Here is a 13,748-nt window from a genome sequence, read left to right on the forward strand (position 1 = left end):
TTTGTTGGATCGGTGTGATACCCCTGTTAGCGTCTGTTGGCGTTTGTTGGCGTTGGTTGGAGTTGGTTTTCCCCCGATTGAACATGTTTAATCAGCGTTTGTCGGGTCGTGGAATATCTACACAGTGTGAACAGTCTTCCAACAAACGGCAACAAACTCTGACGTAATCTGACCTGGCTACAAACCGTTGCCATGACGATGAGGCAAGTCCCCATCAGAACGATGGTTACAGTGCTTTGGATTTCAGGTTAGTATTTTTGTTTTGCCTCAATACTTTAATACAATGAAAATACAGTGGGTACGGAAAGTATTCAGACCCCCTTAAATTTTTCACTCTTTGTTATATTGCAGCCATTTGCTAAAATCATTTAAGTTCATTTTTTTCCTCATTAATGTACACACATCTCCCCATATTGACAGAAAAACACAGAATTGTTGACATTTTTGCAGATTTATTAAAAAAGAAAAACTGAAATATCACATGGTCCTAAGTATTCAGACCCTTTGCTCAGTATTTAGTAGAAGCACCCTTTTGATCTAATACAGCCATGAGTCTTTTTGGGAAAGATGCAACAAGTTTTTCACACCTGGATTTGGGGATCCTCTGCCATTAGTCCTTGCAGATCCTCTCCAGTTCTGTCAGGTTGGATGGTAAACGTTGGTGGACAGCCATTTTTAGGTCTTTCCAGAAATGCTCAATTGGGTTTAAGTCAGGGCTCTGGCTGGGCCATTCAAGAACAGTCACAGAGTTGTTGTGAAGCCACTCCATTATTTTAGCTGTGTGCTTAGGGTCATTGTCTTGTTGGAAGGTAAACCTTCGGCCGAGTCTGAGGTCCTGAGCACTCTGGAGAAGGTTTTCATCCAGGATATCCCTGTACTTGGCCGCATTCATCTTTCCCTTGATTGCAACCTGTCGTCCTGTCCCTGCAGCTGAAAAACACCCCCACAGCATGATGACAGGTGATGAGCAGTGCCTGGTTTTCTCCACACATACCGCTTAGAATTAAGGCCAAAAAGTTCTATCTTGGTCTCATCAGACCAGAGAATCTTATTTCTCACGATTTTAGCAAACTCCATGCAGGCTTTCATGTGTCTTGCACTGAGGAGAGGCTTCTGTCGGGCCACTCTGCCATAAAGCCCCGACTGGTGGAGGGCTGCAGTGATGGTTGACTTTCTACAACTTTCTCCCATCTCCCGACTGCATCTCTGGAGCTCAGCCACAGTGATCTTTGGGCTCTTCTTTACCTCTCTCACCAAGGCTCTTCTCCCCCGATAGCTCAGTTTGGCCGGACGGCCAGCTCTAGGAAAGGTTCTGGTCGTCCCAAACGTCTTAGGAACCTTAAGTGCAGCAGAATTTTTTTTGTATCCTTGGCCAGATCTGTGCCTTGCCACAATTCTGTTCTGAGCTCTTCAGGCAGTTCATTTGACCTCATGATTCTCATTTGCTCTGACATGCACTTTGAGCTGTAAGGTCTTATATAGACAGGTGTGTGGACTCAAATGAAGGTGTAGAACCATCTCAAGGATGATCAGAAGTTAAATGGACAGCACCTGAGTTAAATATATGAGTGTCACAGCAAAGGGTCTGAATACTTAGGACCATGTGATATTTCAGTTTTTCTTTTTTAATAAATCTGCAAAAATGTCATCAATTCTGTGTTTTTCTGTCAATATGGGGTGCTGTGTGTACATTAATGAGGAAAAAAAAATGAACTTAAATGATTTTACAAATGGCTGCAATGTAACAAAGAGTGAAAAATTTAAGGGGGTCTGAATACTTTCCGTACCCACTGTATATATAATACTATATTATTAATAAACTTGCCTGACAATATTGTTTACATGGTTACACGTATGTAGTTGTGGAATTTTCCCAGTCAGACGTCACTCGTTTGTCAGTGTTTGTTGGGGCAGTGTGAACATGACAGTTTTTTCTCATAGAATTCTAAATCCAACGGCCAACTTGTTCATTGGCGTTTGTTGGTGTTTGTTGGCGTTTGACGGTGCGGTGTGAATTGGCCTTAAGACTGATCTTATCCAGACGTTACACCCCTCTCTGAGATATGTGCAGCAGCTACATGGGCATCACCTTGCACATTCACAAGATTTTATAGAATCAATGTGGCCCCCATTCCTTTGGTCAGTTCTTCTGTATTGTCAGACAGTGTTTAGATTGTGTTTAGTCCTCATAACTTGGTTGTATTCGTCTTCCACTATGTTCGACCATCTCTGGCGGTCTTCCACTATTCATAGAACCAAGGTTACACCAGGTTACACCGTTTTAAATGCTATATTTTTTTTTTCCTCCAAGCCATTTTGAATTTTGTGAAGCTCAACAATCTTTTGCTGCACATCAGAACTATATTGTTTGGTTTTTCTCATTGTGATGAATGATTAAGGGAATTTGGCCTTTGTGTTTACACATATTTGTACTCCTGTGGAACAGGAAGTCATGGCTGAACAATTTCATGCTCCTAGTAACCCTGGTGTGCTAAAACATGTGTAAAGAGGGAGACCTGATCTGTCGGCAGCGTGGCACTGGCTCTGACACGCACACACACATGTTAATTTGCCGCTTCTCTCCTGTTACCGCTATGGTCCGAGTGCACACGAGACTCATAGCACTTGTTGGTTTAAACACAGCGTACTTATTGCCCTATAATAAACGCACCTTGCATACACAAGCATACATATACATTTAAGGAAAATTACCTGTTAGTCGATATGTGGTAAGTGAATCCGGGTGCGGAAGAGATGGAGATTAAACGTGGCTGTTGGGTTCGAGGGCTATTTATAACGCTCTGTCACGTCTTCGCAATAATGGCGCCACACAGAACGGAGGATACTATGTGTTGTGTGATGTGGGAAATGTTGTTATGCTTGTGTTAATTTATGTCTTTAAAGAATATTATGTGATCATGATATGCATTTTATGGGTTTATTTATGTTTGATGTGGATTTTGGGTGTGAGTTGATGTACTTGAGCACCGTAAAATTTAATACTCCCCCTGATTTTTGTAAATGGTTGGCTCTAATAGGGGAGGAGCCAACAGTATAAAAGAGTATCTGAAGATTCATTCAGGGTCTTTTTGGTAGGCCGATGGGTGAGCGTGCAGTTGTAGTGCCGCAAACGATTTAACCCTTTAATTCCCTCTGTGAAACAGTGTATTGTGGATACGTTATCACATTGTTTATTTGTTTATTTATTTATTTCATTTTTGGTTTTGCCAGTGGAAGAGTTAACTATTTTTAAGCAGTTGTGGACTCCCTTGTATACTGCACACCTCTATATTGAAACACCTATTTTTTTTGCACATTACTGCTTTGCGAGTTGGGCCATCATTTCTATTTTTTCCAACTTGGACCATAACACGTACAGGGAGTGGGTTGACAAAATCCACTTCCCTACAACATGTAAATATGAATGGGAATATACTTTAGAGATATTTTACTCATAAGAATTTGTAGGTGTGCCAATAATTGTGGCCAACATGTATTGGAGAAAAACATTTTTTCATAATGTGAGTTTTACTTCGATGAAAGGTTAGAATTTTGTGATTTTTATTATTTATTTATTTTTTTTAATGTAAGATCAAAAGGATGAACAATGCAGATTTATTTTCACAGCTGCCTTTGCTCATATTTACTAAGGGTGCCAATATTTGTGGAGGGCACTGTATAATAAAGTTCATAAAACTTATCAGTAAAGTTTTGGCTATCATTCAGATGGGGTCCACTATAACACACTTGTACTAATAAACTAAACTATACCTGTTCTGTCTCCATGCAGCATATATTCTCTGGCTCTGTAGGCATCATTGTCTGATTCCAGTTCGAACTGAACACCATTACTGACATTTTAAGTGTGTAGCACTTTTTTTTTTTTTTTTGACTGTGAAAGAGACAGCTGCTTGAGTTCAAGCTCAATAAATTCTTCACCTATGAGTGATGTTCACTTCAGGTTTCCTATCTTCTATCCATGGGTTTCATGTGACGTCACTGTATGTTATCGCCGCCATATTTGTGTCCGGTCACAGCTGCGCGCCCTGTTTAAGTCTATGGTGACAGCAGCTACAAGTGCAGAAGAAGGCCAACAAAATGCTCTCAGAAGGTTCACAACAAGTTTACAATATATCTGGTATATGTTGTGTTATTATTATCTGTTTTAACAGTCGTCAGAGAAACCCCGAACTACAATTTTATTCGATTCCGAAGGAGTTAGATCGGCGGAATTGTTGGCTTCAATCAAAAGGGACCACACCACTGGCAGCCAAACAGCAATGCACAACATTAATAACTGGTGGGACTGTCATTTACATAACATTATAACGAGAACACTATTGTAATAAAGCGTTGTGAATCCTCTATGTTGTTGTTTCAACGTGTTGTTGTGGAAAGATCGCGTCTACTGGAGTTAAACATTAATTACACAACTTGTTCAAACTTCACTTGTGCATTAGCGTAATTTTTAAATTTAAGTATAAATATCTGATTAATCTCATAAAGGATGTGTTTCGTTGAGGTAAATAACCCGCAAAGCTGATGATCATCACAGGGCTCAAAAAGTAAGGCAAAACATTAATATGACTGTCTTCTTATACATGATATTTTAATCGTATACACTTGTAATATAACGTTGTGAATTCTTTGGGCTTATTTGCTGTGTTTCGGAGTTATTGACTACATTACTTCAAGTTCATCTGTGCGTGATTTTGTGCAAATACTAGTTGTAATATTTTTATTTTGTATAAATTTCTGAATTATCTTATATAGCCTAGGATGTGTTCAGTTGAATTAATTAACCTTCAGTTTATGGGTTTTGATTCTCTTCAGCTTCAGCGTGCGCAGCTCAAAACAGCAATATGTTTACTACTGTAATATTAAAACTTTAATGTTTTCAAAAAAATGAATGCATCATTTTTAATAACTAGCACTTATATTGGTCTCGTATTATTTTCATAAACACATGGTTTGGTTAATAATAATGATCACGAACAATAACAGATTTTTTCCTCAAATCATATCATTTTGATATTAACATTACTGATTGAGCTAACGGCACTGATTGAACACCCGTAAACTGAAGCACTTAGGTTAAATTAACTCAACGGAACACATCCTATATATGGTAATTCATATATATTTATACAAGATAAACATAAAATTACAACTTATATTTGCACAAAATCATGCGCGCATGAACTTGAACTAGTAACGTAGTCAGAATAGCTCGTGTTGTGGATGCGTTCCTCCTGTAACAACACGCCGAAACACAGCAACTAGAATTCACAATATTTTAATACAATAGTGTAGACAATTAAAATGTTATTAATATGACAGCCACAATAGTAGATAATGTTTTGTGTTGCTGTTTGAGCACTCGCGCTGAAGCTAAAGATGACCATCTATACAATGAAGCGCTGCTGTGTTAGTTGCCATCTCGGACACAAATATGGTAGCGGGCATAGCGGAAGTGATGTCTTTGAAACCCATGGATAAAAGTATGATATAACTAAAGTAAAACTAATTTAATCAATTGCAACTAATAGTAAAACTAGTAATAAAGTATGTAATTCCCCTCTGTTCAAAAGAAGAAAAAGAGCATGTGTGATATCTAACAATGACTGATATCTAAAAGAGTTGTGTGTCTTAGTGGACTTTTGTTGATACTTTACCCATTAAGTGTTTTTTGGTATTCTGATCTGGCCTAAATACAATAATGAAACACTTAGGAGCAAAAATACAAAGAATCAGACCAAAGCTTGAAGCTAAAATGGCAAATATCTCCACAGCTACAGTAAATTTCCCTGGAGAGCTGACATAAGCTGGAACAAATGTGATCCAAACAGCACAGAATATGAGCATACTGAATGAGATGAATTTAGCTTCATTGAATTTATCAGGCAGTTTCCGGGCCAGAAAAGCTAAGATAAAGCAAAAGAAAGCTAGAAGGCCAATATAACCTAGTACAGCCCAGAAACCAATAGCTGATCCTAAACTGCATTCTAGAATGATCTTTTCTTTGTAGTGTTGCATGTTATTGTAGGGAAAGGGTGGGGATATTGTTAACCAAAGCATACATATAAGAACCTGTACAATAGTGAGACTAAAAACACAAAGTCTCTGTTGATGAGGCCCAAACCATTTCATAACATTACTTCCTGGAAGTGTAGCTTTAAAGGCCATTAACACCACTATTGTTTTCCCCAGAACACAGGAGATACAGAGGACAAAAGTTATCCCGAATGCTGTGTGACGCAACATACAGGACCACTCAGTGGGACGACCAATGAAAGTAAGTGAACAGAGGAAACACAGAGTCAATGAGAAGAGCAGCAGGAAACTCAGTTCCGAGTTGTTGGCTCTTACTATTGGAGAAGCTCTGTTTTTGTATAACACCAAAGTAATGCTCAAAGCCACTAAAGAGCCTGCAATAGATGAAGCAGCCAGTATAATTCCAAGGATTTCATTCCAGGATAGAAACTCCACTGGTTTAGGAAGACACTTGTTTTTCTTATTATTAGGCCAGTACTCAGGTAGGCATTTGTAACAATCTAAAGAATCTGTAAAATAAAAATAAATAAATAAATAAAAAATAAATAGGGCCCTGCGCGAATTTTCGCTTGGGCCCTAAATAAAAACAACAGTGCCTAACAGTCATTCATGAACCACAGGAATAAGAGAGATTCTAAAACAGTGTAGTCTGATAACCTGTATAGGCTATCAGACTACACTGTTTTGGAATAAACAACCCATAAGGTAATTGTGTCCTATAAATTATTTACAAAATACATTGAAATGTAATTCAAATATACATTGACTTGAATAAAACCCTCCTCTATGATGACCATGTTCTTCAAATTATTACAAATTTTTAAAGGAGTCATGAATTGGGAAAAAAAAAAAAAAAAACTCAACCTTTTGATGTACTAGCGGTTATTGTAAGCTACTATTAAAAAAAAAAAAAAAGTTGTGTTTTAGAACTCACAACTTCATTGTTAGTCCAAAAACAACTTTTGTTGAAATCAAGCTAACATTACCTTTCAAAGATCCTAATGTAAGGAAAGGGGCTGTTTATTTTCAACTATCTGAATGTGGTTCCAAAAGGGGGTTTTCGCAGCAATAGCATAGAAGAACCATTTTCATTCCCCAAATAACCTTTCAGTGAAAAGTTCTTAAAAGAACCAATTTTTAGTGTGTAGATTTTATAATCTACACACTAAAATCTATAATCGACACTATTTTGATAATAAATCCACCTTATTCCTGATGAGCCTACTGCGTTTATGAATTATGGGTGGAACCTCCGGTTTGGGGAACTTCCATTCAAAAAGACTGAAACGAATTATTTCAAATCATAAGGTTGCCTTACAAATAAAGCTTATCCATCAGTTTGACTGAATGAGCTTGTCAATTTTTCTTTCATGTTTTATTTTCAGACATCATGAGAATAATGTAATGCTTGTTATTTTAACGTGACGTTATAACAGTAATACTATGTCAAGAGCTCTTTTCAGTCACTGCTTTCTATCTTCGTGATTATTTTCTTTAGTCCCTTTGCATTCAGCTGTAATATTATGAAAAATGACAACATATAGACCACGTGTGGTCTCGTCTCCTGATATAATTTACGATATCCCATTAATAATTCACTGGAATGCATGAAGAATCTCTCATTTTCTCCTCAAATCCTCACATCTCTTTCCAGGTTTGTTTTTACCTCTAAATACAATTTATTATCTGGAAAAAATGACGGAAATCACTTTGAAATAGTATAACGCAATGCTGACGTTCATTAACATTTTTTATTAAGGCAACGTATATTACATAATACAGATATATTTCACTACAGTTATATTTAACCCGTCCGTTATTGCTGTGGAAAGAATCACGGTTTTTCATGGTCTAAATGTCCTTTTAATTTTCGTTGGTTGAAGGGTGAGTAGAATATTGTCATCTCATTGTACCCAGATAAAAAAAAACAAAAAAAAAACACATTATTACATTCATAGAGTGAGCCTTTCACTGACTGTTTACAGCTTAACTGAAGTTACACCCATAATTCGCACAAAGCGTCATGGGCTGTTGGAATAAGGTGGATAACATTTTTCCAATACAGCAATGGAGCGGTTGCAAATGCAAATAAAGAACCTTTATTTTTAAGAGTGTATAGGATTATTTGTTTTGTATATTTTACTGTGGTTTATTTGGTGCGATTGACTACAGTGCTCATGCCTGCAACCTTTTACGCAGTGAGAGTAGATCTAAATATGATCCTGTATCAGCACTTCCACTATTAGTTCATCTGGATAAGGTAGTAAAGACATTGTTAGAATAGTCAACTTGACTACAGTGTTCAAACCTTAATGTTATGTAGCAACAAGAATACCTTTTGTGCACAAAAACACATGCGCCTTGCTGCTTGTGTGTACAGTGTCAGCCAATACTGAGCCCACGTTCGAAGGTAAACATGGAAGCTGCATATGACTACAGTTCAAATTGTTAAAGTCGTTATTTTTGTTTTGTTTTTGCACACAAAAAATATTCTTGTCGCTTCATAACATTAAGGTTGAACCCCTGTAGTCACATGGACTATTTTAACGATGTCTTTAATACCTTTCTGGACCTCAAAAGGAGCAATGACGTTACTGCATATGTGTGCTTCAGAAACCCTCAAATTTCATCAAAAAATATCTTAATGTGTGTTCTGAAGATGAACAAAGGTCTTAAGGGTTTGGGATGTCATGAGGGTGAGTAATGAAAGAAATGTAATTTTTGGGTAAACCAACCCTTTAACTCATGGAAACGTGAAAATTTGTTGCTACAAGATAATTTTTTCGAGGTAACAACATACTTATGTCGTCGCCACGACTTCTTTATATGTTGAGGGAACAAAATATTTCTCATAGCCATGAGTTAAATGCTTAAACAACCTGCGCGACCATAGTAACCTGCAATTATCAGAAATAGTCCTATAATAACATTTATTTTTAATTAAGAAAAAGCGCAGAATTAAGAAATTATCATATTAACGTATTCCCTATTTTTTATCAATATTAAAAGAATATGCAGTGTACATTTTTAACTATCCCATCCAACAGTCTTTTAAATACATTCACTAATCATTTATTTTTTATTTAATATTTTATATTATTACTATTATTATCATCATCTTACATTTTTATTTATTATGTATTCACTTCATTTCATGTAGGCCTATCTTTTTACCTTTCTGTACAGGCTATTATGTAACTTAAAGTATATATTTTGTAAATAGGCTACTGTAAATGCCCAATCATGTCAATAAACATTTGACTTTATCACTGTATTTCTGTAGATTACACCAGTAGCCTATGTGATGATAAATGAGTGTCATCATGTACAATACAATAGGTTATAATATATTAAAATAATCATTTCTTAATTATGCCCTTATTTTGTCATTCTTACTTGTTTAAAAATAAATGTTTTTATATGCCTATCCATTTCTGATAATTCCAGGTTGCTATGGTCACACAGGTTGTTTACACATTTAACTCGTGGCTATAACAGATATCGTTCCCTCAACATGAAGTCATGACCACGACAAAAATCGTAGGAAAAAAGTTATTAAATGCTACTAACATTATAAATAAATAAAAAAATGTATCAATAAAAATAAGTCTTAATGTTTATAAATTATTAATTCATTATATAAAAAAATGTTAAAAACACTACCTTGAGAAATATATTTTACGTTTTTTGAAAATAAAGATTATGTACAAACACATATTAAATCACATGATTGTAAGCTGTAAAGGAAATATAATTACTTTTTGATTGTTGTTTCATTATATTTTTTTCTCATTTAAAAAAAAAAAAATATGGTATGAAATTATTTGACAACACTATTTTTCAGTGCCCTTGTTTTACATGTTCTACTTACTCTACAAATAATGGTAAAGTATGAATAATTAGCATCTAATCCTAAACCAAATACTAACCTTTTCTATAGTAAGTATGTTGTTAATTAATATCACTTAGCTTATAATTGTATAAATACACTGTGACTAGGATACAAATAATAAAGTGTAAGCAAATATTTTTTTTTAGAACTTTGCATGTCTTTTAAGCTAGATCTTTAAAACATTTTTACAAGATCTTTTTCTTTATCTTAGACTAGTATGTATTATCTTAGAGTAGTATGTATGATTAATTCAAGAATATCCAATAAAAAGAACCTGTCTCATTGCTGATCTCTCCTTCTGCACAGTTAATGCAGTCATAGCAGCAGACAGGCCTTCCCTTTTTCACAGCCTTCCTAGTACCTGGAGGACAACTCTCACTGCACACAGACACAGGCACCTGTAGGTGACAGGAACACAGAGCATCAAGGTCAAAAATTAACCAAGGACGGCTACTGCATATTATTTATAAGTATTTATAAATATTTATAATGTAATTCTGGGATGGGCAATTTCAGTTAGATGGTCACAGTACTGCAGAGTTTAGCTGCAACACCAATACAAATCTCACCTGCCTATAGCTTTCAGGTAATCCTGAAGACATTGATTAGCTTCAGGTGTGTTTGATTAAGGTCAGAGCTAAACTCTGCAGGACAGTGGCCCTTCTGGACCGAAGCTGCCCATCCCTGATGTAATTATAGACATCACATTGTAGCTATACCTTTTCACTACCATCATACCAAATGATAGTTCTGCTTAGACTGAATTCTTGGCCTTTAGGCTGAGATGCATCATATTGACCCACTGTCACACAATGAACTGAACCATCTCCCTGAAACTGCCAATTCACAAGTTCATAGGTGGCCACGGGGTCTCCATTTGAATCAAATGAAACAGAATAATTATTTTTGGTGAAGTTCACTTGTTTGAGCTGATCAAAAACCTGCATGATGGGCATAAAAAAACTCAGATTGAGGTAATTTGCAGAATAATCAGTAGGAATTCTGAAATATTGGGTGTGGTTATAAAGATATTTTATAGCAGGCCTACATGTATTGTAATATTTAGTTCAGTTGTTCCAAGATGAGAAATCTTACCTTACGGGGATCAATTTTGAGGTTTTTGCCACATCCTTTTTCGTTACAGACAATGCCATGGAGGGCATGAGCTATAGCATATGTGGCTTTGTACACCATGTTAGTGATCCGCAACTGGGACGTGTCTGTGTACGGGTTCTGTAATGCGCGCAGATCCTCTGTGCCATTACATGCAGGCATAGCAGTAGAAGAACCTGTCTGCTGTTTTAGACTACAGCTAAATGAGCTTTCCCAGAATTCTGTCAGCAGGGGAAATTTCAGCACCTGCTCTGGAGAGAGGTCAAATAGAAAGTTACGAAAACCCGGGATAACAGACCGTGGGATTGCAAAGCCCATGGCACCAATACACAAATTAAACTGCAGCATTTGTGGGTCTGTAACCCAAGCCTCACTGCCAATCCACTGCATCGGAGGGGGAGGCTGCTGACTCAGCTCTTCTAGGAGAAATCTCATATCACTAATGGACATGAAGGCAACTATTACACGAGCTGTTGACCTACGAATGACATCTGCAACTCTCTTTAGTTTACTGCGCGGCTGGGTCCTGTAATAGGCCTCAGAATACTCCACACAGATTCCCTCCTCCTCCGCAGCCTTCAGGAATGATGCCATGCCATTGTTCCCATAGTCTGAATCACTGCACACAGTCCCGATCCACGTCCATCCAAAGTGCTTGACCATCTGTGCCAGTGCGGCCACTTGATGGTGATCACTGGGTATGGTCCTGAAGAAAGTAGGATACTGCCGCTTGTCACTGAGACACGCACATGTTGCGTAATGACTCACCTATAGAGCACCGTAAAGAAGAAGAAAAAAAGCGCTATTTTTTTCTTTAACATGAAAGGACATTTAAAATAATTTCATTACTCAAATTCAGATTTTACAATCACATTTACATGTGTACTATCTGCTGAGACATGTCAAATGTGTCAGAAGTTACAAGTATTTTCACATTGTCATTGTTACAGTGCCAACATTTCAAGAAAAAGATCAAGAAATAGCAATATAGAGCACACACCTGTGGAATTCCAAAAGAACTGAAAAGTCTTGAAGTGCTTATAGCTGCAGTGGAACCAGATTCTCCAACTAGTGCGAGAACTGCAGCAGATTTTGCACAGGAATCAGTGTCGTTAAATACCAGATCTAGCCCGTTGGCAAGTTGAAATGCTACTTTCATTACCATTGGCACAGAGGCACAAGTGTCATATATATGGTACCCTAATGTGATGCCCGGTAAGAGATCAGAGCTGTTGTTGATCTCTTGGATGGCGAACTGTAAGACACGAGCAAAGCGCATCTCCCTGAAGTTCATGCTGTTGAAAAGTACAAATGAAAAACTCTATAATAAATTGTAATTAAATATAAGCACCTTAGCGAAAGTTCTGCTTGTATGATTCTCATAAACACAGTTTACATAAAGAAAAAAGACATTTATGAACATGATTTCAGCACAATTAATTAAGCCCATTCAACCCTGTTACATTAAGGATCGTATTTAGCTTTGTCAAACTCTCACCTCCCAATGCACTCTAGTGGTTGTGGCCGTCTAGTATAAGTGTGCGTCTCTGTCCTCATATAGTCATGAATAGCGAAAGACCCTCCAATAATAAAGTCTCCATCCTTGAAGAGAGCAGGGGGCTGAGGGTCACCTTGGAGGACACAGGAGCCTAAATTAACCCCACACACAGAAGGAGAGAGCCTGGTAATACACACCACTGTCAATACAAGATTAACATGCATTTCTTCTGCTAGGCAAGCAGCCACTCTGAATGTGAGGTCAGCATTAAGCCATGTTTTATATATATCCACCAACCACTACTGTTGTATGTTGTAACTCCATACAGGAAAGGGGGTGTGGTTAATATTTTATATCAGTTAATCATGGTGAGAGAATGTGTCTCATAAGTGTATCATTGCATTTCAAAACACCAAAACTATGACTTTTCTTCTTTAAGGTCATCTGTCAACCTAAAACGAAATGTAATGAGGAAAACAAGTTTGTTTTAAATTTCATCTGACTTGCCATTTCCTTTGCTTTTAAGAGGTTTGTCTTGTCTATTTCAGACTCCATGTTTCAGTGACATATATGACTGTAAAGCTTTCTGTAAGTACAGCCATAAATAATTTTGAGTAAATGTTGCAAACAGTTGTTTATTGTCATGCTTTTATTCTAAAAATATTTTAAATAATAATAATAATAATAATAATAATAATAATATGTTCCTTGCTTATCACCCAAGTTGGTATGGGAAGATTTTCTTGTGATTAACACTTTTGAAAAGGCACTTATTTCCAGTATTTACTGTGAGCTCATTGATTAGGATTGCACTATATTGCTAACATTAAAAGTGCCTGAGAACAGTTGGGTTAAGAATTTGTGGACGACTGGTGGGTGAATGTTCTTAATAGAATTTACACAAGATCAGTATGTGCTCGGCACTCTGCAATTTATAAGTATACCAGAACAAGTTACTTCAGAGATTTAATTTAACATCAGGGGTAAGTTAAAACACTGGCACAACTGACCCCACAGCATTTGGCTCACTTTGCCCAATAGCCGCCATTTTGGAAACAAACAAACAAACAAACAAGAATAAATTCTTAATAAAAAAAAAAAAAAAGTGAACTTAAATTAAGAATGTTACCATTGTGCAGCTTCATTCGTTAGGTGGTCTGAGGCAAAACTTGTTCTAATATGTTTTTGCCA

General features: G+C 36.7%; 1 protein-coding gene across 1 annotated transcript; it reads right to left on the bottom strand.

The window, feature by feature from the left end:
- Positions 1-3,592: 3,592 nt before the first annotated feature.
- Positions 3,593-12,829, bottom strand: LOC125254685 (extracellular calcium-sensing receptor-like). The gene is made up of 6 exons (XM_048169422.1): positions 12,558-12,829; positions 12,060-12,354; positions 11,042-11,827; positions 10,666-10,887; positions 10,221-10,344; positions 3,593-6,563 (listed from the first exon to the last, which is right to left on the bottom strand). Exons 1-6 carry the CDS (start codon positions 12,779-12,781, stop codon positions 5,650-5,652), a joined length of 2,565 nt encoding a protein of 854 aa, XP_048025379.1. The 5' UTR covers positions 12,782-12,829; the 3' UTR covers positions 3,593-5,649.
- Positions 12,830-13,748: the final 919 nt, after the last annotated feature.

The sequence above is a fragment of the Megalobrama amblycephala genome, linkage group LG19 (assembly GCF_018812025.1).
Source record: "Megalobrama amblycephala isolate DHTTF-2021 linkage group LG19, ASM1881202v1, whole genome shotgun sequence".
Taxonomy (NCBI): Eukaryota; Metazoa; Chordata; class Actinopteri; order Cypriniformes; family Xenocyprididae; genus Megalobrama; species Megalobrama amblycephala.

Bases quoted from the DNA above. Each gene is read 5' to 3' on its own strand.
- LOC125254685 (XM_048169422.1), bottom strand. From the start codon at position 12,781: ATGCATGTTAATCTTGTATTGACAGTGGTGTGTATTACCAGGCTCTCT. The intron at 12,355-12,557 runs GTGAGAGTTTGA...ACTTTTCAACAG, and splicing joins CCACTAGAGTGCATTGGGAG to CATGAACTTCAGGGAGATGC. The intron at 10,345-10,665 runs GTATAGCTACAA...TGTCACCTACAG, and splicing joins GGTATGATGGTAGTGAAAAG to GTGCCTGTGTCTGTGTGCAG.